Below are 25,503 nucleotides of genomic sequence, written 5' to 3'. Positions count from 1 at the left end.
TGGCGCCTTAATCTGCAGCGCCAACGTGCCGGATAAATCAGCCCAAAGCGTTCGTTCCCACAGCAGCCTCCAAGTGAGGCAGGGGCTGCAAACCCCCAGGGCATGAGCAAGGCAGGGGCATTTATTTCTTGCCGTTGAAGGCTCACAGAACATTTGTCTGTGTTCCCAAACATAGGGCCCAGTATTGGAGCATTTCTGTGGTACAAGGAGGAATTGAGGCTCACAGTAAGATAATGACCTGCTTGGGTTTGCAGGAGAGGGGAGGTGAACGCTGTACTTCCAGTTTAGTGCCCCAGAAGGCTTTTCAGAATGGTAACGAGCATCTTTCACAAGACCACGGATGCTGGCCCTTCCCGGATTAAACCGGGAGCAACCGCAGGGCTGGATCCACGCAGAGGGAGCAGAGTTGAAGCTTGGAGCAGTGTGCCGCTGGGTCAGGCTTTGCTGCTGCTCGCAGGGATGCTCGCCCCGGGGGCCTCATCCAGCCTGACGCTGGGGCAGCGGGCTGGGGCACCGCATGGCGGTGGTCCACGTGGTTGATCCGTGGGGGCTGGTGGGGCTGCAACGCGCGGCTGGAGCGGGGGGGGGGGTCGCTCTGGGAATACTGACAGCCCCCCGGCTCCGGCGGCAGGACAGCAAGGGTGAAGTCATGCCCGTGTCAGCTCATCCATCTCCGCCGCTCACAGGCTGGTCCCGGGGGAAGCGCAGGCTTTGGCAGCTCTAAGTGGGGTTGGAGGCGGATGCAATTCTGGAGAACAAGATTCCCTTGCAAAACCTGTAAAAAAAAAAAAAAAAAAATTGAAGTTCTTGGCTGAGAAGCTTGTTTAAAGATCTTATCTCTGGCAGAGGAAATAAGGTCTTAATTCCCTCCCTTGCTGCTTGCCTCCCAGTGTGTCTTTGCAAGCGCTGGGTCCCCAGAGGAGCGCGGGGCATTAACTCTGCCAGGAGATGAGCTGGAGATGGGAAGTAGCTTTTGTTCATGGAACTGAGGCTGACCTGAAGTGGCTCTGGGCGAAGCTGCTGCCTCTGCCACGTGCGGTCCCTGCTGTGGGGAGAGGCAGGTGGAGTGTGCGTGGGGTGGGCACCCTGTGCCCAGCACCCTGCGCCCTGCACCCTCTGCAGCTCCACAAATGTGCATTTGAGGCAGATAGCAGGCAAAAAATGTATTTGGCTTTCTGACTTGGCCATCTTTCTTTTCTGAAGCCTTGGTGGGAATCGGGAAGTGGTTTGGGTGATGTTGCTCCCCCCTGCTCCATCCCCCGGCAGGGTTGGCACCCCTGGGGCTGCCTGGGGTTTCTGCAGGAGGAAGGACGGGGTGGCCATGGCTGTCCCACGCACACTGGTAGCTGCACTGCTCCTGTCCGAGCTGGCGCTGGAGAGCTGTTGGGATGCTGCGTGCGATGGGATAAAAGGTACTTAATAAGTGACAGCTTGATGCCATCCACGGCCTTATCTGCTGTGCAGCAGAGCACCGGGGCTGGGCTGTCCCTGTGCCGAAGACCCCCATGACTGTCCTGCAACCGAACAGGGGGACAGAGGGTGAGGAGGGTCCACCCTCTTGCCTCGCAGCACGGTGGCCGGTAGGGAGAGCAGAGCCCCCGCTCGCCAGCGTGCTGGCTTCTGTACTCTCGCGTTTCATCAGCACCTCCACCCGCACGAAGAGCCTCATCTGAGTCATCTGCCGGCTAAATGGAGTGTGTGGGCTTACCGCAGCTTTAGCTGTTCATCTTCTGCTTTGCTGGAGCCTGACACGGGGTAAAATAGAGCTATTCATCAATGTGGAGATGAGGCAGATGAATGTCCTGTACCAATAAAACGGGCCTTGCTCTCCTCCTACCAGCTCAAGCAGCTGGTGTCTCTCTGTGCTCCAGCGAGGACTGCTTAAGTGGCTGCTGCTTGAGAAGCTCAAGAGATCTTATAAGAAATATGGACTTAAGTTTTGCACTGAATGACTTAGTGCTCTAGCTGTAAAACGCAGTGCCAGAGCCTCTGTGGACAGGATGCTCTTGAAAATGTTCCTACCATGTGTCGAAGCAGGGAGAGAGAGAGCGAAGCTGATGGCGGCAGCATCTCACCTCTGCTCTCTGATGTTAAATCCCTCCGGGGTGAGGTTGGTGCTTGCCCAGCTGGCACTTGGGACCGCGACTGGCCTCACGGTCATGGTGGCTGCCACGGGTTTCCTTGCCTATCCCACCCTCGCCCTGCTGCCTGCCTGCTGCCTGGCCGTGGCCTTTGCCACGTGCAGCTCTCCCCCTGCACATGCCCTCTCCCGGTCCCCAAGGAGCGGCAGGGCAGGGGATGGCTGGTGCTGGGGTACTTTTGTCAGCTATCAAGCAATTGAAGCATCTTTGTGGAGCTTAGCAGCCCTCTTTACATATGAAATAGCAGGTCTCCAGAGAGCAAATCCAGAGTGAAACATCTCTGCTGGTAACTGACACCAACCTCTCTCTGTTAATGATGTTAAAAGCTTTTCAGCTGTCGGCTGTGCCGTGCGGTCACCTGCCCTTACCGGCTTCTTGCCTGCAGCATGGTGGCACACGTGCGAGCTGACCCGGGCTCCCACTCCAAGCTCCTGTTGGATTTCATCTTCGTCACGTTTGCAGGGGCCAAGCTAATGAGAGCTGGGGGCCTGGGGGCCGTGGGAGCGCACAGAGCATGTTACATGTCCGGTCACAGACAAGTGCATGATGCCATGAACCCGGAGACTGGCAAAATGATCCTTGTCACTGGTGGAGCTCAAAACAGAGGGACGTCATGGGAGCAAAAGGAGCCGGAGGTGCAGCAGCATCTGTGCTGGGGAGTTTGGGGGTGACTGCATGTGGTGGGGGACAGTGAGCCGTGTCCAGGGCGGCAGGATTACGCAGTATCTCTGCAGGCAAGGTCGAAGTGTGCATCTCCTGAGAAACCTTTCCTCCGCTGCGTCACCTCCTCTCCCTCCTCTGGCGGGATGCCAGTGATCCGGTCCCGATGGCAGGGTCCCTCCTGCTCCCCAGCCTGCGGCAATGGTGCAAGCAGCCCCACTCACCCCGTGAGCACCGAGCCGGTGACCACGCAGCGGCAGCAGTGTGGCACAGCCGCACCCACACCGGCTTGTCCTGCACCCGCTGCCAGTGCGACCCGAGCCGACCCTGCCCCTTCCCTGCCTGCAGGCAGGATGCTCTGGGCAGGACCGTGGCAGGGGGGATGTTTGAGCACCCAGCGTTGCCTTCGCAGTGGGTGCCATGCAGTCAATGCCCCTCAGCCCTGAGATAACCCAGCTGGAAGCTGCAAGGCCGGAGAAAACATGGCTCGGGCCCCCCCCCTTGCTTGCCTGCCGGCGAGCAGGGCAGCTCTGGCCCCTCGGCATTGCTCCGGCCAGGGCCGACCAGCCCCGCTGCAGCCCCGCTGGGCTGAAAGCATCCATTTTAGGTCCCTGTCGGCAGCGATTAGGGAGCACAATGCTGATGGCCATGTGGGGGGAGTCCACGGCCACGCGGCCGGCTGTGCTGGGGCTGCCGGGCGGGGGGAATCAGGAGGGGAGCACTGGCCACTGAGCACGTCCTAGCACGGGTGCTGCGGCTGCCCTGGGTCGCACAAGGCTGCAGGGCCGTTACGCAAGGGCTGGCGAGTGGCAGTGCATGGCCCTGCGTGCCAGGATGCCCTGTGTCCCTCGCTGGCTCGGGGTGGCCCCAAGCTGCTCAACAACCGGGAAATCGCTGGCTGCCATTCTCTGCTCGATGGAAAACTTCTTGTTGCCACAGGATGCGGCTCAGCCTCACTGTGCTTTTCCCATCGTGGATGTCAGCTGTGGGACTGGGGGTCCTGGCTGGAAACGGGGCTACAGGGGCTCCCGGCTGCTCTGACTGGCTTGGTTTTGGTCCGTGCATCTGAGATTTGGGGCAGAGGATCTATGCAAAGGGAGAAAATATTTGTGGCTACTAAAGCAGCAATTCTGCAGGGCATTTTCCTTGCTGGGTTTGCAGCCACCTCCGGAGTGGGTGGCCGGCTGGGCGAGAGGCTGCTCATCCCCTTTGGCTCCCAAACCACAGGGCTGCCGAGAAAGGGGGAGGACGGGGAGGTGTTTCCGCAGGCAGCGTGCAGGCAGAGGCTGAGCTCTTCTGCCCTGCTAATCGCCGTGGCCTACTTGGTGTCTGCAGCGAGAACGGGGCTAATCCTACTCTGGGGCAAGGCTAAACAGCCGCGGGTGCTGCGTGCCAGGGAGCCACGTTCTGGTTGGCACTGGCCGCCGTGCCTTGGTTTAGTGCCCTAAGCCCCCAGGGTCAGGCCAGCTAGCCCAGCCCGGGCTTAGCCAGACCTGCCCTCCGGGATGGAGCCGGTACCACTTTAGAGCCTTGGTCTACCCACGGCTGCTCGGGGACTCCCCTTCCTTACAAACCCGCCGCTGGCAGCATGGCTGAGGACAAACGCACAAAACTTGTGTTTCAAGTTGTGTGTGGCTTTTCAACCCCATCAAATAGCTTTATTCACACAAACGTCTCTTAATTTACAAAGCCTCTGCCACTCATACACATCAGGGTATCCACAGTGTTCAAAGAACTTAAATAGAATGTCTCATACCAACCCGAGTAAACGAAGTACAAAAAATATTTATATAAAGTTGTTCACACATAGGTCCTAGATTACCAGCTTCTGTGCAAAAAAAAAAAGGAAAAATACAGGTTCATTTACTAATATAATTATCTTTAGTTTGGAGTCTGGGTTTAAGCCTTCTGCTCTGGCTAGCTCAGCGCAGGGGCTGCAGGGAGCGGAGGGAGCCCAGAGCAGGGCTGGGCCAGGGTGCCCCTGTCCCAGGGCTCGCCCCGTGCTGCTGGGGCCCCAGCACCTCCCTGGTGTTGCACGGAAGCGGCTCTGCAAAGCTGCTGGGGTTTGCTGGATGAGTGAGCTGAAGGCCCGGGATGGGGACACCAAGCACTCCCTTTTAGCCCCTGCAAGCTCCTCCCGCACCCTGGACATCACCCTTGGAGTTAAAAGCACTTGGGCAGACTGCAGAGAAACAGGATTTGTCACATCGCAGCTGGAAGAGAGCAGCTCCCTGCGCTTTCCTTCCAGCTGCACCCACTGCCCTGACACCCTGCTCTGAAGTGTGAAATGCTTTTGGATGTGAAGGGCCACATGCTGGGACGTGCCCGGTTACCAGCTGAGCGGCAGGGGAGCCGCCAGCACAGCTCTCCCCACCACCAGCGACTGCTCTCGGGCAGCACCTCGGCAAGGGAGCCAGCAGCATGAGCATCAGCTGCATCCCGCTGCCAAGGGAGCCAGGGGCTCTGCTTTCCAGATGCTGCCCCTCTGCTGAGCCTCGGACCTGTGCAGCCTCTGGCTGAAGGGATGGGAGGCTGCAAGGAGCCAGGGTAAAGCACACAGCCTGCTCCTGCGACACAGCCGAGCTGGCACAGGGCCGAGCGCCGCACGCTCGTCCTGCAGCAGCGTCACTCGAAATGGGACCGGGAGCCCCCCTCGCCCCAGGCAGCTGTAGCGTGAGGCTTGGGCAGCACATGCCTGGGGGTAACGAAGGAAAGCAGCGTGTTTCCCTGCTCTTGTGACCTGCAGAAAGCACAGGGAAACATGTCCCAGTTTGTGCCCTGAAGCAGTTGCCCCATGATGCTTGGCAGGCTTAAACCCAGACTCGGTACTGCATACGGAAGAAACATACAATGCACACAACGGAGGATTTCCACGACGATGGTAATGCTTGTTTTAAGTCTTATTGCTCCAGAAAGGCTCTGGGAGCCTCTGATATGTGAAGGAGCTGGGTCCTGAGGAGTAAAGGAAGACCACAGGGGTAACTCTTATCTGTCACTAGCACTGCTGAACCTCAAACACAGCAGCAAGGGGACAAGGGGGAGCTAATCTAACCCCTCTAGGCTAGAGTCACCTCTGCTCTCTCCTCCCCATAGACCGAAGCTGGCCGGGAGATCCCCGCGACACCTACACGATGCCAGCGGTGTTGGCCTTGCTGCAGGCTGGTGCAGATAACACGTTTCCCAATCCTCCTGAGGCTTGGCTTGTTCCCCCCACCCACCCCACATCCCTCTTGTAAACAGCATAGTCAGAAGTAAACAGTTTCATACAATCACTCCCCCGACACAGGCACCGGCTGGGGCCCCGCAAGCCTGGAGGGCAGCAGGGTTTCAAGAGAGGGTGCTTGGCTCCCCCCACACCGACCAGGCCCTCCCAGCACCTGGATGCTCAGCCTCGCTGCAGCCAGGAAGAGATGGAGACAGCCTGGCCCTGGGCTGGGCAATGGGCTGCAGGCTCGGTGCTGCTTTCCTAAGTTTTTTTCCCCAGCAGCGCATCCTAATGCCAAAAACATCTACAGCGGAGGGAGAAGTTCAGCCTGCAGGAGCTGGGCAGGAGGTGCCCGATAGACCCAGCTTGGAAGGGAAGCCTAAACATCCCCCATCCCACAGCACAAGCGGGTTTGAGCTGTTCCCTGTTCCCACCTTGTTCAAGAGAGAGCGCTGGTCTGGGCCAAAGTAACTGGGAGGAGAGATGCTAGGAGCTGTAAACACAAGGCAGGTTCCTGTATAGTCTGGGGAGTCAAGCACAAACAGCAGCAAAATCATCAGGGAGAAATGCTCTTAAAAGGACAAACTAATCAGGGAAACACCCACATTGGCCAAAGGCTAGCAGCCCTAGGTCTCATCCTTGGAAGTGTTTGCTAAATCCTAAGTAAGGCACTACGGTCTAGCTCGCTAACATCAAGCTGCTTTAAAAACACATCTGCAATGCAAAAGCTGAGGTGGAGACGTGTGGTTTGAAGATGGCCTGAAACAGCGATGGACTAAGAGGGGACACCCTCCCAGGTGCTGCCGGCCGGGCTCGCTCCTGTCCCCAGAGAGGAGCAGGGTGCTGGCAGCCGGCTGGAGGCAGCGGTCCCGGCGAACAGCCCACTCACCACTTTCCATCTCCACGTCCTGCGTTTCAGGCTTGGTTTCCACACATGGAAAGAAATCTCCTGCTAGGAAGCTCCCTTCTCCCAGGGCATAACGCCCGGTGAGGGGCCCTTCCAGCAGGGAAAGCCACGTGAGCAGGGCTGGGAGGGTAAAGCCCTCTTACTGCACCCGTTCAAGCCAGGGTTAGGTCGTAACAGTCAGGAGCAAAGGCTCTGTCAGGAGGAGGAAGGATGGTCCAGCGATCAGGGCAGTAACACTGTACTTGTGAACTACGGGGTTCGGCTCTCTTCTCACCGCAGCCCTCCTGCAGGATACTGGGCGACGTGCGGGGCTCCGCAAGCCCTCCCCGGGAGAAACCCGCCTGCAGCTCCTCGGCATGGCTGCCGCAGGGATCTGCTGCTAGTTAGAGAGAAACGAGAGCAGCCAAAGCGCTGTTCAAAGCCCCCGAGACCGCTCTGCGGCCAGGGCCGAGCACAGCACCTGGTAACCAACCCCAAACTGCTCAAACCCCAGTAACTGGCCTGGAAGGAGTCTGTACAGTCATGGTCTGGCTGTGGCTGGCCACAGCCCACAGAAGCATCCCTAGGAACAAACAGAAGAGCAGCGTGGGAACAGGGGCTTGGCACCGAATTTGTGCCGTCCAAACCTCCACAAGTCACAGACACATGGTCTGGAGACTCCTGGCATCGTCCTCCTAAGAGGGACCTGGCGTTCCTGCAGCGACAGCGTTAGCTTTGTGTCCTGGAATAGATGGAAGAGAAAAAAGAAACCCCTCCCTCCTTTAGCTGTGCCTTGGCCCACATGAATCGACTGTATTTCCATTCATTCCCATGAGGTCAGCAAAGTACACTGAGTAGATACAAGGAGGTGCTGCCAGTTCAGGAACCTTCCAGTGATGACACGGGAAAGCTGGAGCCTGCACGCAGGCGAGGAGCAGTTCCCACAGCCAGGGACGAGGGGGTCGGAGGGACCCTCTTATGCCTGTGGCCCTGGCCAGCTCTGGCTGCGGTAAGGGCTGAGCACCTGGGCAGCTCGGGAGCGATGCTGGGTCAGACCAGCCCGCTCCACAAACCACTGCCGGGTTATTTAATCTGGTCAGAAATGTTTTAGTTGGTTCTGAATGTGCAGGGTGGAGAAGTGGTGCTTTACATTGCATTTACAGTGATCGTCAACACAGGGTCAGCCCCAGAATATTAGTGTTGTTCTAAATATAGGCAAGGAAATCTAGTATTAACAGCTCAGCCTGAGGTTCCAATCTCCTTACCTGAGCTGTACTGTACTGTAACCAAACCTAAACAGCAGCATTGCCTTTTGCTTCCTGGAGATAGTTATCTAGCAGGGAAAAGTGTTTTGCTGGAGGCTAGAATCCAGCCCGTGAGCGATTTAGGCCAAACCTCCTCCTCTCCCAAGTATTGTTCCTAACAACTGAAGTTTAGCATTAAATGGATCAGAGTAGCGGACTGCTCTCTGTTTCTCTTGTATGCGGACGATGTCCACCTGAAAATGTACCTACGGGCTCCCCGTTGCCCTCTGTCTAGAAAGACTGTAACAAACATCACTAGTGAAATCCAGCTCGGGGAGAATGAAGGTCTGCCCGTCACAGCAGCGGACCTGCCTTGCCAAATGGCTTTCCAGCTTGTTTATGTTACTCTATCCTAACGTCAACTGCTCATAGCCTGGGCAGCATCCGCCTATTCAGAAGTTGCCTGGCTATGAAAGTATTTAGCTGCTTGCAACACGTGGTCCGAGAGACTCACTTTTTTCTAAAGCATTGCGCTCCCGGTGCAAACCCAGCAATCACTTTGCTCCCGTTTCCCCTCGGCGAAAGGAATAGCTTTAAACCCAAAGTTGTGCCCAGCCAGACTCAGAGCTGGTGCCTGGCAGCACACCTCACTGCTGGGCTGCCGATTCCCACCTCCTTATGGAACCAGATCTTCTCTAGAAACATCTACTGAGTCAAATGGCAGCACAGGAGACACGGGGAAGGCTGGGCAAGGGCAGCTCTGCTCTCTGGATCTTGTTTAAAATAGTCCCGTGAGCACGACAGCTGCGAGCTTGTGCTCTTCCACAGGCCTCTGCAGCCCCCTCCACAGCCCCAGAACACCTCCTTCCCAACAAAACAAAGTAACACCCAAAGATTTCACATTGCCAGAGATCCTGCAGACCAGGGGTCTTCTGTATCATCATCTTCCCTTATCTTCGATTTCCCTCGTTGCATGTAAATAATGGAGATTATGGGTCCCTGGTAAATAAACCTGCAAGAAAAACAAGAAAGGAGAAAGAGAGGTCAGGTATGTCAGCGGTTTTGTCCCAGTTACTACATGGTGACAACATCCTGCTAGCCCTCCCGCTGCCACCCAACCCAGACTAGGGGGCAAAGCAAGCGGGATCGCTGCACCTCCCCTTTCATTCCCAAGCCTTAATTAAAGCATCATTTGAGGGTCTGGGAGAACTCAAGATGAGTGCGCGCCTTCTCGTTACACGGCCCCAACCAACGACTGCGAACAGCAATGCCTACGAACAACTGCACCGGGTGGAAGGTGCAATGGTAACCGGGTTGGTGCTGCAGCCATTTGGCTGCTGGATGGAAGGGCTGGAGGACACTGCTGCAGAGAGGGAGCCCACTCCCACAGCCTTCCCGCTGGTCCCAGTTAGTCCAAGATGGGCATTGCCACATCTCTCTGCTTCGCAGTGTTTTCACTGTTGACCCAGGCACTGCGGGTCCGAACTCGGTTTATAGTCATTTCTTTCTCAAAGAGCGATTCAAACGCTGCACAGCACACTGCCAAGGTCAGTACGCACCCAGCTGCCCCAGCTCGTGGGCTGAGCTGGGATGGGCTGGCTGGGGGTCGAGCATCGCCCCGCACACCGGTAACACAGCCCCATCCCGCGGGGCTCGCCGCGGTGACAGCCCGCCTGGAACAAGGACGAGCATTACTGCGGCAGAGCCTGGCCTTGAGGGGTCCACGTGATGCGCATGCAAGTGGTGGCTCCCGGTCCTCTGCATCCGCACACCCAGGGAAAGGCGGAACAAGCTGTGACACCGGGGACGCCCTGCACCGCTCGCCCTCTCTGTCAGCAGCAGCTCGGGCTTCTCGAGTGGCTCTGCAAGAGGCAGTTAAAATCCCTTTCGGTGCAACTGAAAGGGGAGCAGGATGGGTTCGCAGCGTGGCCGTGCTGCGCTTGCGACAGCCCACGAGGATGCTCAGTGCCAGGGATTTTAGGAAAGCATGGGCAGATCTTTGCTGTGCCAGTCTCTGCCCTGGCCAAAGTCCCAACCAAGGGTGCTGCACCGACTCCTCCACAGCCCTGACACTGCACTCTCCTGTCTTCCTAGCTTACGGACGCAGAAATGCTCAACTCTGCACATAAGCCACCAGCATTTTCCTCCCAGTTTGTTTGCAACCCAGCAAATTCCCTGTGGACATCCCATCCGGCAGCAAGGCTGGACCCAGCAGAGGAACGGCACACATGCACATGATGTCACTTCTGTATTGGAAATACATCATTCAGGATGTCCCAACCTTCAGAGGAGGGACCAGCAGAGCTGAGGTCAGGGGTTGTGCTGGGAAGCAGCGGTGACGGTTCGATGAAAGCTGGGACCCACCTGCCCAATGGAGGGACCCGGGGGTCTCCCCGCTGCTGTCAGCTCTGCTCGCTGGCCCCTCGAGGGCTTCCTGCAGCAGGGGACGGGGCTGGAAGTCACCGAAACACGTGCAAACCTTCAACCTAAGTGGAGGGACCTTCACTTCATCACCCCTTGTGCTATGCACGGGTGGTAATTTTCCAGGAGTTAACAGCAGTTTAATTTTTCCCCAGACTTGAGCTCTGAGCTCAGACAGTTACATGGAAAAAACCTGGGGGGGGGTGGGTTTAGCTCCCCTCCTCAGCAGGGGCAGATCCACACTTTGGGGTACGGCCAGGTCCTCTCCTGAGCGAGGGGCTCTGCAGAGACACCGAGCAACAGCGACGGAGCAGCAGGAGAGACCTGCTGAAGAAAAACTGCCACTGCCCAGCAAATTACCCAAGTCCCTTAGCCCTAGGAAATCTCATTAAAGAAATCCGTGCCTGAGGAACACATTTCTAAAGGAAGAGGCTGCCTGGAACAGAAGCCAGGGCCACGGGCACGCTGCTTTTCAGGAGAGGTTAACCAGGAGATGCCGCCTTTGCAGGCTGCAATCAGGAAAAAAAGCCTTTCTGTTTGAGAAGACAGGCTTGCGAGAGGCACCCGGACATCAGGTCGGGGCAATCGCACAAGGATTTTTCTGGAAGATTTCTCCTGTGATGCAGCTTCATTAGCAAGTAGGGCAGCGTTTCTGTTTGTGCTTCCCTGGAGTAGGAGCATTTTCAGGGAAGGCGCTTGCTTGAGCAACCCCGAGCTCACAGCTCTGAGACAGGAGAGCTCACTCCATTGACGCACGTTGTTTCAGGGGCTTGTTCAAGAGCTTTTAATCCCTCCCCTGATGCCACTTATAGTTTTAATCAGCTCGAATGTTCATTCGGCATCAGCAGGATATGAACCGGGAGTCCTCATCCAGCACCTAAGGAAGATGACACTAATGCGTGGGTCATGGCAGTGGCAATGCGGTCTGCGTGATATCAGAGGACTCAGCGCAGGGGAGGGAGAGATAACCCAGCACCTTCTCGTGTTAATCACGTTATCTACCCCTGCGTGGGAACACAGGGTACGAGGGAAGGGGGCTGAGAGCCTGCTGTATCTCCTAAGCCCTTCCTCATGCTCTGTACGTGTATCTGTGATGCACTCCTTGGGAGCTGCCTTAAATCCAACCGCAGCGGCCTCCCCCAGGAGGGAGAGGGGGTGACGGTGAGCAAACGCAAACACTAACACATCTGGCCAGAGGTGACGTGATGCAGTTCATCCTCAGGGCTTCGCTTCTCCCCAGGTAGAATCAACGCTGCCCAGAAAGATGTCGCCACTCCGCGGGGTGGCCCCGCGTTGCTGCACCTGCTGCTGCGGCCAAAAAGAGGAACTGACTTTGCTTTTACTGTCCCATGGCTTTTGTCCAGGCCAAGATTCACAAACCACACTGAAAACAGTCTGAAGTCAAAACTAACATTGTTTCAGAAATGAAACCGCTATCCTCTTCCTTGACTTGCTCACCTGTCCCTGGCCAGCGGGGTAAGGGCACTCTTACCGCATGGTAAAATCTGAGTTGAGTGGTACTAACAGACAAGACCTAACCTGATGCAACAGCCCTGCGCACTGATAGCTTGCAGAGATGCTGCTGATGTGCGTCCGATCCCTGCCCTCCAGGTCTGGAGATCTGTAGGGCAGCAGTTTGTTAGCGGTGCTTGGGAGCGGCGGGGCACAGCACCAGGGAGCCCTCGCCAGGGACAGACACCATCATGCAGATGAGCTTGTTCAGCATCAGCTCCTGTTGCATTTTGAAAATGCAAAGAGGACAACAATGCAAATGCAAACAGTTACTTTCAGCTGAAACCGGAATGATCAAAACCGGTGACAGAGGAGGAGGAGGAGTGCTGGAGCGAACCAGGCTGGCCTCGGCTGTCAGACGCCTCCCTGCTGAAGGCAGCCCCCGAGCTGCTGCAGTCTGCACCACACTGCATGCACAGATTCCTGCCGTTCACCTTGAGCATCCACCCCAAAATCAGACCTACTGTTTTATCCACAGTGAAAATATCATGGAATATGATCGACCAGAACAAGCTGCCTTCTACACCCATGACAACCGTTGCAGTTTGATGTCCTACGTGAATTAAAACTACAAAGTTTCTTAAATGCGTAACTGTAGGTGTAGCCATACGTTTGGGTTAATACCTAGACTGTAGTCTTCATTGTACTAGCTTGATTACCTTGTATAAACACTGCATGCCTTACAACAACTATGCCCTTGAAGAAGAACTAAAAGACCGATAAAAGGGGAACATCCTGCCCTAGAAGGCGGCGGAGGCTGGATGATTGCCAAAGAAACAAGAAGTCAGCAAAACACCTGCGGTAACTAGGGGAAAGGTAAAGGCGGCAGGGGGGGATCGGGACCACCGACGCAATTCAAGACTGGAAAGACTTGCCCCCCCAGACCTGCAAGGAGCATGCGTGCTAATTTACATGGCAAGCGAGGCTAATTTGAACACAACTAACCAACGAACATGACCTTAGGCGGGCTTTTGCTAATCGTGTAACAATATAAATACGCTGTAGTTCTCGTGTGTGGCGTGCTAGCTTTGTGGAATTACCACCTAGCACCCACCTTTGCACAAACACGAGATAAATAAGTATCTGGGCTCTGTGTGTAAGACTGGCTTATCGCACACCGGGTACCGGACCCCGCCTGTGGGACAAGAGAGGTGGTGGGTGATGCTGCCACTTGCTCCCCTCGTTGCTGCGGCCAAGACCAATGGTGCCACTCCAGCGAGCAGCAAACAGCCACGTGCTCTCGCTGTACCTCGCTCCTCAGCAACTTGTCTAAGGGTTGCTCAATCCACACTGCACAAACCCACAACGTTAGAGGGTCCCACTGAAGCAGCAGTGTCCACAGGAGGCTCCTCACCAGCCCTGGGGAACTCGGAGGGCAGCTACAAAAAAGACACGCAAAAAAAGATGTTCACATTGCAGGAAAGGAGGAGAGTGGCCCCAGCCTTCCAGTACCCACAAGGAGGGGCGAAATACTTCTTAGTGTGCGGTGCCGTCACAGTGCTGGGCTATCACACGGCAATCAAGAGGTGATCAGCAGGTACCCAGCACAATCCAGCCACTCCCTAAAGAAAGGCTTTTGTCCTCTTTGCCCAAAAGGCATGCTTTTGCTCAGACTTTAGATAAACAGTGTTCAAATAAGAAAAAACCTTTGTTTTGCCCGGGGAAATGCTGCCCACCTCTGCTGGACCTACCACCCTGGGGCCACCAGCAGCGCTGGTGAGGGGAGCAAGGAGATAAGCAGGCTCATCTCCACTCCAGACACCCTGGTGTCCAGCAGAAACCAAGCCAGAAACACTTTCCTGACTGAAAACTGACATTTAATATCTGCATTTTGGAAGGATAACAGAGCCTGAGGCCTGCCGACTGACAGGTGCGTCCAGCATCCGTAGCAGAACTAAAGGCAAAGCTGCTGGGACATGAAGCAAAATCAGAAGAGGTCAGTGGCATACCAACAAATACACAAAAATCTGATTGCCTGGGTCAGGGAGGGTTACAGTTTTCCAGGTTATAGACACGAACCAAGGCTCAGCAGGGTCTGAAGCTGTCCTGGGGAAGAACTCACTGCATGACCCAGCAGCACTGTAAGCTACGTGCCAGTGCCACAATTAAGTTGTAAGAGGTTACTTGAGTTTTTTGGTCAACTTAAATTAACTGAGAGCAGAATTCAGGCCCTGCTCTAAATCCCATTTTAAGCTTCTCAAGCAGGTTTCCAGTTTAAGGTTTGCATTTAATAACAGCCAGAGGCAGGCCGATTTGAATGCACAAATACACAACGCATTAGAAAAACCCTATAGGAAAGCACACCAAATATTCTGCTGCCCCATAAACAAGCCAGAGGAACGCTCCCCACAGCACAACGCTCTGGGTCTGCAGCGAACATATGGATGGCGCCGGGCTTCTGTCTGGGCCAAGCAGCCACGCTACGTATGCCGGGTTGCGTTATATAAGCGCATCCATCTCTGCTGCAGCCGTGTCACTGTCGGAGCAGATCCGATCGGTGCAGACTCACAGCTGGCTCCGGACGCAGATGGAGGGGGGTGGTTTGCAGAAGGCAGCCAGGTTTTAAGCAAACAGCCCCAGGGTAGGACTGTCCCCTCGGTGTTTGTTATCCCTGCATGTACCATTCTGCAGATATGCACAGGATGAATTTTCCCCGGAGGGCACGGGCTGGTTGCATAACTCAGCAGCATCGCGTCAGCACAGAGCTATTGCAGATGGCAACGGCAAACCCCGACCCGACCCTCCGTCACGCAGCAGAGCTGCTCCCAACAGCCAGAGGAGACCCACACCTGGCCTGGGGCACAAGGTGGGGTGCCCTGCTTTTGCCCCGGGACTTTATCACACCCACCTTAAGGGCTCACATTTCTGCAGATTCACTCCCCCACCCTAATCCCCAGCCCACACTTGCACTGGGACCAGTACCAAGCCCCAGGCAGAAACAGTCACATCAATTACTTGCGCTGGAGATCTTAAGGGCATTAAATATTTTGTGCCAGGGGTGTGGAGGGGATGGCTTGCAGACCAGTTTGGACAAACCAGCAGTGACAACAACCAGACTTACCCCATGAGCCTTTCCATTTCTATATTCCTCTCTCTCTGCAAACAGCACAAAGCTTACCTGGGCACACACACAGAGAGGGGACGGGCAGCACATCGCTTTACACAAGCTCAGGAATCCTCAGGTGGGCAGCAATGAGGTTTCTTAGCAAAACCTGCCAAAATGCCCCCACCTTCCCCACCGCCCTGCTGCTGGAGGCTCGCTCTCGGGAGCAGGCCAGGCACACAGCCATCGACTGCAAGGCTGAAGGCTGGGTGTTTGCTGGCTAGGGCAGCCATTTCGTCCCTCTTTGCTCTCTTGGATCTGTGGTCTGCTCTGGTCCAGCAGGATCTGTGCGATTTCGGGCTGAGGCGAGGGCTGGGAGCCCAAGCTGCAATGCCAGCACCTGACACAGGCAGGCTTTCAGAGGTCTCCTGTGACCAGCAACAGTCGGGCAGCGAACCTGGGCTGGGAAGACGTCAGCCTCGCCCCTTGAAATCTGTAATTTTTCAGTTTCATTGAAGTGGTTGGCCGGGAGTATCCCTAGTAACAGCTCCTGTTTACAGACAGCTTTGCCATGCTGGCAACACCTCCCAGTCCTTTGGTGTCACTGGTTAATGACACCGTCGGCTACCCCATGTCCCTGGGGGTCCTTCCAGACCGTGTGTGACCACCCAGGCCTCAGGACCAGGACCTCTGGGCTTAGGACTATTTAGGAACCAAGTTGGGGGGAGAAAGGAGGGGACTCTGCTTGAACAGAGCTGAGCTCAGTCTGACCACAACTGTTTTGTAAGCTTCCTTCCTGAGCAGATGCAGGTGTACAAACTCAGGTGCTGGACACCAGAGCATCCCACCGGGTTTGGGCAACCGCAGTTCACACCAAAGGGAAGTCCTGCCTTTAGCAAGGAAACAAAATGAGACGGACCCACAAGACAGACCCACGTGCCTCGTAAGTGAAAGCAAAGGAAACAGCTTTGTGCTGAGACAGACCTGCCACTCCACTCGGTGCCGGCTCACCGAGCCAGCTGAGCCCCGAGGTGTCCTGTCTCAGAGGGGAAGGGGACTGTGCTAGACAGCAAGGTGCTCCCAGCGCTGACTGCAGAAATTACACCACATAGCAGAGGAGGCAGAACTGGCAGCTCCTTCCCTGCCCCTAGGAGAGATGGACGTACCCAAAGCTGATGTCAGAGTGTGCTCGCAGGTCTCTGCTGTGCACCAGCCCGTCTCGGCCACTGGCCAGGACCTCCGAGGAGCAGGGCTCCTGCCCAGCTCCGCTGGGCCTTTGGGCAGCAGCAGGACGTGCAGCTGCTAATCCTGCTTCCCACCTCTACTTTATTTTTGCAGTAGAATAGGTGGAAAAAAACTCAGAAGCAGTGCTCCGATGAGTCACTATAGAAATAGCTCTGGGAGCATAAAAGATTCCTTTGTGTCACTACAAAGTGCATTATTGGGCTGGTACAGCAGACAGAATAATACAAAAACTGCGGATCACTTACCCAGCTGCAAAGCACAGCAGTGCCTTGCCCTGAATTTAAGCAGCACATGTAACCTGGTCCATTCTGGTTTCAAGCTCAAAGGCATCAGGTCGATCCTGTGGGTTAGCAGCCAACATGTCTTTCAAGAGCTGCTTGATCCCCTCAGACATGGAAGTCCTGCGTTTCTGAGGGATGTGCAGCTCCATCTTTGGGTTTTCTAGCAGCGCCTCCCCAACGGGCACAATCTCGGTCCCCTGCTTGATGTAGGTCCCCAGCAGCTCCTTCTTGGTCTCCGCATCGATGAAAGTTATCCTCTCAATCATGGCCCAGATGATGATGCCGAGGGCGAAGATGTCAGCCTTGGCAGTGTAGTGTCCCTCCCAGACCTCGGGCGCCATGTAGAAATCAGAGCCGCAAGCCGAAGACAGCCAGTACTTGTTCACATTCACATTTTTGTTCTCATGCCCACCCTCCTTGCCCCGAGCAGTCAGGCCAGCGCAGACCTTACTCAGCCCGAAGTCGGCCACCTTGAGAACAGGGGTGCCGGATTTCTCGGTTATCAGGATGTTGTCTGGTTTCAGGTCCCGGTGGACAATGTGGTTCTTGTGCAGGAAGGCAATGGCGCTGGTCAGCTGCAGCATGAAGCTCTTGTTTGTCGCTGGGTCGGGTCTTCGTGAGAGCACGTACTGGTTGAGGTCTCCCCCTTCACAGAACTCCATGACGAACCACAGGTAGCAAGGCTCCTCGGCGTAGCCCAGGATCCTCTCACCTAACCGAAAGGGAGAAAAACAAGAGTGGGTTTTTCAGACACACTACAAAATGTCCACACTAACTCAGTGCAGGCAAGGGACAGGTCTGGTTTATGCGGATAGTAAAGGCCTTAGGAACGTGACCGGGACCTATCGCACTGCAGGGCACCAGCAGTGATGTTCAAGTGCTGTAGGATCCCATTGAGTGCCACGCACCAGCACCGTGTTTATCAGGTGACCTGATAAACCCTGACAGGTCAGGGACCTGTTCCCAGCAAGGCACAGGCACGTGAGTGAGACCGAGCACACGTCTTCTCAGGTGCTTGCAGGGAACTTGGAAGCAGAGGGTTATTTTCCTGCGCTACCGTCAGGCAATTCTCCCCGGGCTCTAACAGCCAAAGCAGCAGAGACTAAAAGCACAATTAGCAGTGAGTCTATGGGAAAAAAATAATCAGTTCTATGTGAACGCCAGCTCTCCCAGCTGAGCTCTGCTGCAGTAGGCAAAGGCTGGCTTATACCTTACGTTTTACTAGCATAACTGCAAGCGGGGAGTAAATCACATCCCTTAACGCTGTGCCAGTACAGCCTCGCTAAGAGCGGTCACACCAGTGTCAAAGCCTTGCAGCATGCTGGCTCTTCTCAGACTAAATTTGTGCGTTTAAGCATTGTGTTTGTGCTAGGGGAGCTCTGCCACTTCATACAGCTTTCATTAGGAGCCAAGTCGTCTTTAAAGACAGGAAACTGGAGGCCCAAGTAGCAAACAATATTTAACTGCAATCTCAGCCGCGCTTATGAATACAACTGTTGCCTCGCTTGTTAGTGCTGCTACTCAATATTATGTCCCCAACAGCTTCTTCCTTCACCAGACACCTCATCGAGCTCTTCAAGCTCAGAGCATCTCAGGTCCAATTCATTGCATCTAGCTTTTACTCCACAACCCCCCTGGAAGGCAAACCACTCTCTTGCACATAAACTAGACACGTGGAGAAATGCAACAGCATCGTATCGGCTAAATGGGGCCATGGCAGTGAGACACCAGGATGCCCTGGGGAGCGCAGGCGGCAGACCCGGCCCCGTTAGCCAATGCCAGGATGCAAATCCCGCTGCCAGACCCCACATCACCTGCACAGAGCACCCAGGTGACAGACAGAGCCTGCACACACAACCAGGGTATCATTTTGCTCTAGGAACTAGTTTTTTTACCCTCAAGCACCGTAAGGGAGAAGATGGAGGACACCACTCGCCTCTGCCACAGTTAACAAGTCACAGACGAATCTGAATGTTTTGAAAGCAGTTAAATAACTCCACCCATTTGACAAAGTTGGGTTTTGTTTTAGCAAAGCCCTAGAGAGCATCTGGGAAAGCAAGCTTCCAGCAGCAGGTAAAGCCAAGGACTAGCAGGAACACCAAGCCCTGGGCTGCCCGGCGCCCATGCCTGCAGCGGTCAGCGATCGGTGCGGGTGGGAATATTGGTTATTTGCACAAACAGTCTGTATCCATGGCTACTGCTATGGAAATGAAAGTCTGCACAACAGAAGGATTTGGCTGCACCTCCCTGCCCTCAGCAGAAGATGAAGGTTAGGTCTGGGGGATGGGAGGGACCGTGAACAGGCTGGACACATGGGGCACTGGGTGCACTTTGAAGGGACAAATGAGACCCCCAAAGTGCTGGAGGGGGGCTCAGCACGCAAGCCCAAGGGCCAACCAGGAGCAGCACAGGACAGCTTGGCTCTGGAGACCAAAACACCAACAAGAAAAAGCAGCTTCTCCAGTGCGAGTCACCCTTTGGTGAGACTAGCATGACAACATGGAAACTGAAGCAGAGGCCGCTCGTCCCAGGAGCGGAGACCTTTGCACAGCCAGGACAGCCCCAGCTCGCACTGCTGCTGCCACCTTGGATTTGCTAAACCCCAGCAACGTTGCAGCAGGGCACAGGGCTTTGCTTCCCTGCTCCCCTCAGCATCCATGTAGCCCCATCATGGGGAGCAGGAGGGTTTGGTTCTTCTCACCCAGGAACTGCACCACGACTGGGAACATGGCAGTGCCCCGTGCCCACACATGGCCAGGAGCATCAAGCCAGGGCACGCAGGTGGGAGGGCGAGAGCATTCACACGGCAGCGCTGCCGACAGCCCCTTCCCGCAGAGAATCGGCTCAAACACCGGCTCACCAGCAGCAAGGACCTGCTGGCTCTAGCAAATCAAGGTTTGTTTTTAGCATAACGAAGGCTCTGATTTAAAACTTGGTCCCTGAACCTCAGCAAGCACAGGGAGGACACCACTGACCCAGCAGTAGCTGCAGGCACCGTGCACTTCACTTTGGGTGGAGCGCTGCTAGGAGAGGCTTAAGCCAAGAGTAATATTTCTTCATTTTCTTTCTATAATCTGAAAGTGTTTTAGTTGTTAAATCATCTTCCTGCCTTCAAAACAAACAGCTTTAAACTTAAAGAGCTGGCAAGCTGCTTCCTAAAGATGAGATGTTAGCAAACTGAAGTCAAGCAGTCAAGAGCTGGAGAGATGCAGATGACAGGCCAGACCCGTTCTCCATCACGAAGCGAGCATCCCTGCACGCTCCCTGCCCAAACACAGGATGGCACACGCTAACTTCTCCGTCCCTGCAGCAGCCCTCCCACGACCTATCCTGGGAGCTCATTAACAGGTTACTAACTTGCTTAGCATCACGGGGAAAAAAAAAAATCTAATGACAGCAGAACCAGCATCCCGCTGCCACGTGTAACCTCCGACTCCCTCTGTGCAAAGAGGCTGCGCCGGAGAGATGAGAACCAGCAGCATGAAGCCTGGGTGCTTGGACTGATGGCAACATGCGTGGCGATGCCAGGGCAGCCTGCGAGCACGGCTGAGCACTGGCAGCAAGTCAGCGGCCCTGTGGGTGACATCCTAAGAAGCAACACCCTATACAGGTTCACTTAAGGCAGCTCTATCACTGCTATGGGTTAGGAACAACAAGAGGGGCACGTGGACGTGCACAAGCCCCGAAGGTGTGCGTGTATCAGGGCACCAAGCACATTGCTCGAGTACACGCCTCTCCTCCAGGCTCAGTGCCAGGCTTTCAGCTTCCTTTTTGCACTCTGCCCTTGAATTTATTATTCCACATCTCACTAAAATGATGAAGGTGCAGGCTCCGCACTGTAGCTGAGACCCGACATCGCCTGGTATCCCGACAGTTGTGCCCCCAATTCAGAAAGTCCCCGATTAATCCCCCCCGTGCCCTGAGCCCCGGCACATTGGCACAGCATCTGTGCAGGCCTGTAAATAGCCCAGCTGCAGTCGTGCAGAATGGCACGGCAGCACAGCTACGTGCCGGCTACCTCGGCCGGAGTGACAGCACGGCGGCTCCAGCACGCAGCTCGCATGCTGCGGGGCAGGGAAGGAGAGCAAGCTAGATCTGGGAGACTCACCTAACTCTGGCTTTTGTTTTGAAAATATTTATCAGTGCCATATCAGACCCAAAGCTCGGGAAGGCAGCGAGCACAGCCCCTGCCCGAGCCTGCGGCCAGCAGATAACACAGCCCGGAGGGCAGTCAGGAGGAAGGCAGATGGAGGGGAAAATGCACTCCGGTTTGGGGAGCAAAACTGCCGCTCTCTGGCCTTGGGATGGAAAGCCCAGCTCTGCTCCCCTCTTCAGAGGGCTGCAGCGGGAACAGGGCAGGCAAAGCCCTCCCCACGGCAGGGAAGTTGGGGGGCTCTCTCCCCACCTAGAGATGGGGGGCACCTACAGCTACCCGAGAGCTATCCCCCCAAGCCACGCCATCTCTTCTCAGGGCTTGCGACACGGCAAGGGGGGCAGGAAACCCCTGTACCTGCCAGGAAGAGCTTGACTTGCTACAGCTGGACATGCACTCAGCAAAGGGAAGAGTTGGCTCCTTTCCCGGGGAGTCGTGCCCCCGAAGGCACGTAAAGGAAACACCCAGGCTATACAGAAATTAGGACACTGCCTTTCTGGCAGGGGCTCCCTTGGGTGGTTGCGTGTGGAATGTGAAGGGAGAGCAGGATCAGGTCTGCACGGGGGAGAGCCAGGCAGGCCCCGACACGTCCCCCCAGGATTGCGGAGGGGACAGGCAGGGCAGGGGCAGTCTGAGAGCCAGAGGTTTGCTGGGAGGATGGGTCTCGGCAGCCTTGCACGAAGCCTGTGCCTGGTACAGGGTTTGGAGGCTGCCTGCACTGGGGGTGGGGGGGGCTCAGCCAGGGGGGCATGGGGAGACTGAGCTCCCTAAGGAGCGTACGGGAGTCCTGGCACACAAGTTTGTGGAAGGAGGGGTTTGGGGTGAGCTGGCTTTGGCTCTGGCAGGCTGGGGGGGCGCAGGGGCATCGAGGAGGCAGGGCTCCAGTATTTTTCCACATCTTCACTGCACGTTGGCAGAGCTGGGTCTGACAAGCAGCAAAGAGAGCAGAGGAAGGGAGGGAGCATTTCGGAGATGTCACCATCACAGCCATCAGCTGTGGCAGGAGAAGGTGACCCCTGACAGCCCCGTGATGCTGCCGAGGGACCCCAGGGGCGTCAGCCCAGACTACAGACACTGCTGCTTCCAGGGCTGTCCCCATAAAGCCAGCACTTGGGAGGGGAACGGGAACAGGAGAGCTCAAAGAACGGTCCCAAAGCTGTAAGAGCTCAAGGGAGCAGACAGGGCACCGTAACGGGCTGCAGCCTTGGGGTGCTCAGAGGAGACAGGACTGTGCGTCAGGTGGAGAAGTCCCCTTGGTGTGACTGGGGCAGAGACAGGTGAAGGTCCCCGAGGGACACACATGGGCTGTGGTGCAGGTCAGGGTAGCAGAGGGAGCCCCAGGAGTGGGGGGTGTAACAGAGAAGGAGGAAGTAAGCAGTGGCAGGGGGTGCAGGGAAGGGCTGAGGGCAGCATGCAGGGATGCTCCCCGGGGCTGGGTCCGAGCCTGGAGGTGACAATAGGGTCCCCTCAGGAGGGGCACAGGGCTGGGGTGTGCTGCAGAGGTGCAGGGCACAAGGAGGGACCCCACGAGCAGGGCACAGGGCTGCCAAGGCACAGGGTGGGGGCTTAGGGAAGGGTGTCCCTGGGAGCAGCACACAGAGGAAGGGGACAGAGCGGAGGGGACACACAGGCAGAGCCCAAGGGCACAGTACCCAAGGACAGGTGATGCTGTGCAAGGGTCCCAAGGGGTGCTTGGGGTGGGTGGCAGCAAAGAGGGGTGCAGAGGGCAGCAGAGAGACCCTGTGGGGGAGCCCTGCAGGGACAGGACCGAGGCGGGTGATGGGAGCAGAGGGGAGCATGCCTGGGGCAGGTACCGCTGTGGTACAGAGGGACCCCAGGGCTGGCAGGGGTGACAGAGGAGACTGGGACGACCAGGGGTGCAGTGGGGGGAGCCCGGGGGTGGTTATACTGGCAAAGTGGTGAGTTGGGGGGGGGGTAGGTGTTGCGAGAGGTGGGGGGAGCTTTAGGCCGTCCTCTGAGGGCAGGTGATGCCAAGGAGGGATTTGAGCAATGGGGTGACGCTGGGGGGCAAGGGGTCTGCCCAGGGTGGGGGTGTCTGGGAAGGGTGCCCCAGGAGCTGGAGGTCAGGGTGCCCCGGGGGAAGGGAGGGGCGACACCAGGGTGTCCTGCGTGGGGTATCCCAGAGTGGGGATATCCCAGTGCGGGGGCATCGATGACAGTGGGGAGGTGGCAGCCCCAGGGTGCTCAGGGGGTGCATGACCCGGGGGTGGGGTGACACTGGGGTGGCCTCCTGGGGTGGGCAGGAGGCCCTGGGGGGAAGGGGGGGCGCACCCTGGGAGGATGAGGCTGGGGTGCCCAGGAGGGTGCTGGGGCGGGTGTGGGGGGACACACACGCGCTCCTCGGCGTGGCAGCAGTGCCGGGGTGCCCCGGGGCGGGTGTGGGGGGGTCGGGTACCTTTGAGGGAGGTCTCGACGAGGCGCAGGTAGAGCTGGCTGCGCTTGTTGCCGTGGCTCATGCGCTGCCCCAGGCCGTGCCGCTGCAGGACGCACTCCTCGAAGCGCACCACGTTGGGGTGCTGCCGCCGGAGGCTCGTCAGGGCCCAGAACTCCGCCAGCGCCAGCTCCACGTTCTCGGGAGCGTCGCAACGGATCCGTTTCACCGCCAACCGGGCGCCGCTGCGGCCCGACACCGCCTCGTACACCACGCCGTAGGCCCCGCGGCCGATCTCGGCCAGCAGGCTGTACCGCGGAGCCCCGCCGCCGCCGCCGCCACCCGGGCCGGGCCCTGCCGCCGCCGTCGCCGCCGCCGCCGCCATGGGGCCCCGCCGCGCCGCCCGCCGCCGCCGCCGCGTCGCCCTTTGTGTCCCGCGGCGGCCGCCGTCCGCCGTCTCCATGGCGCCGCCGCGGGGGGGGCCGCGCGCCCGCTGCCGCCGCCGCCGCCGCCCCCCCCCGCCCCGCGCGCCGGGGAGCGCCGCGCGGGCGAGGGGGTACGCGCCGCCGCGTCGGAGGGCGGAAAAGCGCGCCCTGCCTGCCCCTTTAAGCGCTCGGCCAATCGCGGCGGCGCGGGACGAACCACGGCGGCGGCGGGGGGGGGAGCGGCGAGCGCCGCGCCGGGACCCGGCCTCCCCCCAGCGGCGGGGAGGGCCTCGGCGGCGGCGGCCCGCTCTCCCCCCCCCACCCCGTGCCCGGTAACCGGGGCGCCGCGCCGCCGGGGCGCCTCAGGGCGGCGGGGGTTCAGCGCGGCGGCCGGGCCCCCCCGCCCCCCCGCCGCCGTGGTATGCGCCGCCCCGGTGTAAACAGCCCGGTCATCGGGGTGGGCGCCACCGCCCCGCCCCGCCCCAGCCCGGTCCGGTCTCCCCTCCCCCCTCCCCTCCCCTCCCCGCCCGGCACGGGGGAGGCGGCGGCGGCGGCGGCGCGGGCCCGGCCCACGGGGCCCACGGGGCTCACCTGGGGCGCGGCGGCGGGCTCCGGACCGGGAGCGGCGGCGTGTGAAAGGGCGGGGCGGCGGCGGCGGCGGGATAAGAGCGGGGCCGCGCGCCCTGACGTAGCCCCTTATGTAACGGCGGGGGTGACCCGCCCCCCTCTTCCCCCACCCCCCCTTCCACCCCCCCCTCCCCCCCACCGCACCGGGACGGTCGGTGCTCCCGGGAGAGGGTGATGCCCTCGCGACCGTGCAGCGGGAGGAGGGACCCGGTGCACTGCCGGTAGCCGTGCGGTGCAGGGGGGGTCGGTGCACCGGGGCTGTGCAGCCGCACCGGGGGACGGTTTGAGAGCCCCGGCGGCCTTCGGGGACCCCTCCCGGGCGCCGCACTCACCCTGCCGGGGACGATCCGAGCCCGCTCCCGGGGCTCACCGGGGGGTTTCCAGCTGGAAGTTCCCCGGGAAAGCCGCCGAGGTCCCGGGGGGCATCGCCGCGCTGCCCTGGGGGCCGGGCGGGCGCTGGGGCAGCGGGGGCTTTCGGGGCCCGGCAGGCTGGCGCGGGATGGGACACGCGTCGGCCACCAAAAGCGGGGCAGGGCGACTGCCGTACGCCGGGACCCTGAGGGGCGGCGGGGGCCGGGTGGGAGCCCCCGGGGCTGCAGTGTGTGTCCCCCCGGGATGGCCGTGTCCCCCGTGACTTGGGTCCTGGCTCCCCGCGGGGCTGGTTTGTCCGCGTTGCTCCCGCGGGCGGGGGGGTGTGGGATGGCCGCGTCCCCACGCAGGGGTCCCTGTCCCACGCACCGTCCCCAAACTGCTCTTCACCCACCCCCACCCCCCCCCCCGGGCAGGGGGGGTGTCTAATCCTGGTGCCGGGCTGCTGGGCCTGGTGCTGCTGGGAGCGGGCAGCCGGTGGCTCCCGGGGTTCGGGGCTTCGCACGCTGCTGTGCCGCTCCCCGTGGGTTTTGGGGGGGGGGGGGGATGGCGATCAAACCCCCTAATGGGTTTTTTTTTCCCAGCCGCTTCTCCCCGCGTTTTTCCTGCCACCCGCGTGGGTGACGTTAGCAGCAGGCGCTCTGCCGAAGGTCAAGGAGAGCGTCTGCAGAGCCAGTTTACGGAGGAGCTCGAAAAATTACTGATTTCTTGACTCACTTCTGAGGCATGTGCCGTTCCGATCACGCAGCCCACAGCAGCCCTGGGCTGCATCACGCTGGTCGTCCCCCCCAGAGCCACCAGCACCCAAGGCCCGGCGTGTGGGGTGGGTGATGGCTCCCACGGCTGGGGCTGACCCTCTGTGGCACGGTGGCACTGCGCAGGCTGCAGCTCCTGCAAGT

The 25,503-nt window shown here is 58.3% G+C and overlaps 1 protein-coding gene across 5 annotated transcripts; it reads right to left on the bottom strand.

The window, feature by feature from the left end:
- Window positions 1-741: 741 nt before the first annotated feature.
- On the bottom strand, window positions 742-23,661 carry STK35 (serine/threonine kinase 35). Of its 5 annotated transcripts, none has more exons than XM_076352276.1 (5): window positions 23,208-23,646; window positions 16,603-17,350; window positions 6,896-9,148; window positions 6,441-6,529; window positions 4,434-5,753 (listed from the first exon to the last, which is right to left on the bottom strand). In XM_076352276.1, the coding sequence occupies exons 1-2, from the start codon at window positions 23,644-23,646 to the stop codon at window positions 16,638-16,640; spliced, it is 1,152 nt and encodes a 383-aa protein (XP_076208391.1). In that variant the 3' UTR covers window positions 4,434-5,753; window positions 6,441-6,529; window positions 6,896-9,148; window positions 16,603-16,637. The 5 variants fall into 5 exon arrangements, with proteins under 5 accessions (XP_076208392.1, XP_076208391.1, XP_076208390.1 ...); XM_076352275.1 differs by having other exon boundaries at window positions 6,441-7,634; window positions 9,038-9,148; XM_076352277.1 differs by lacking the exons at window positions 4,434-5,753; window positions 6,441-6,529 and adding an exon at window positions 742-775 and having other exon boundaries at window positions 9,038-9,148.
- Between the last annotated feature and the right edge of the window lie 1,842 nt (window positions 23,662-25,503).

The sequence above is a fragment of the Aptenodytes patagonicus genome, chromosome 14, assembly GCF_965638725.1.
Source record: "Aptenodytes patagonicus chromosome 14, bAptPat1.pri.cur, whole genome shotgun sequence".
NCBI lineage: Eukaryota > Metazoa > Chordata > Aves > Sphenisciformes > Spheniscidae > Aptenodytes > Aptenodytes patagonicus.
The sequence above is the reverse complement of the archived record's forward strand: the minus strand, read 5'-3'. Positions and strand labels throughout refer to the sequence as shown.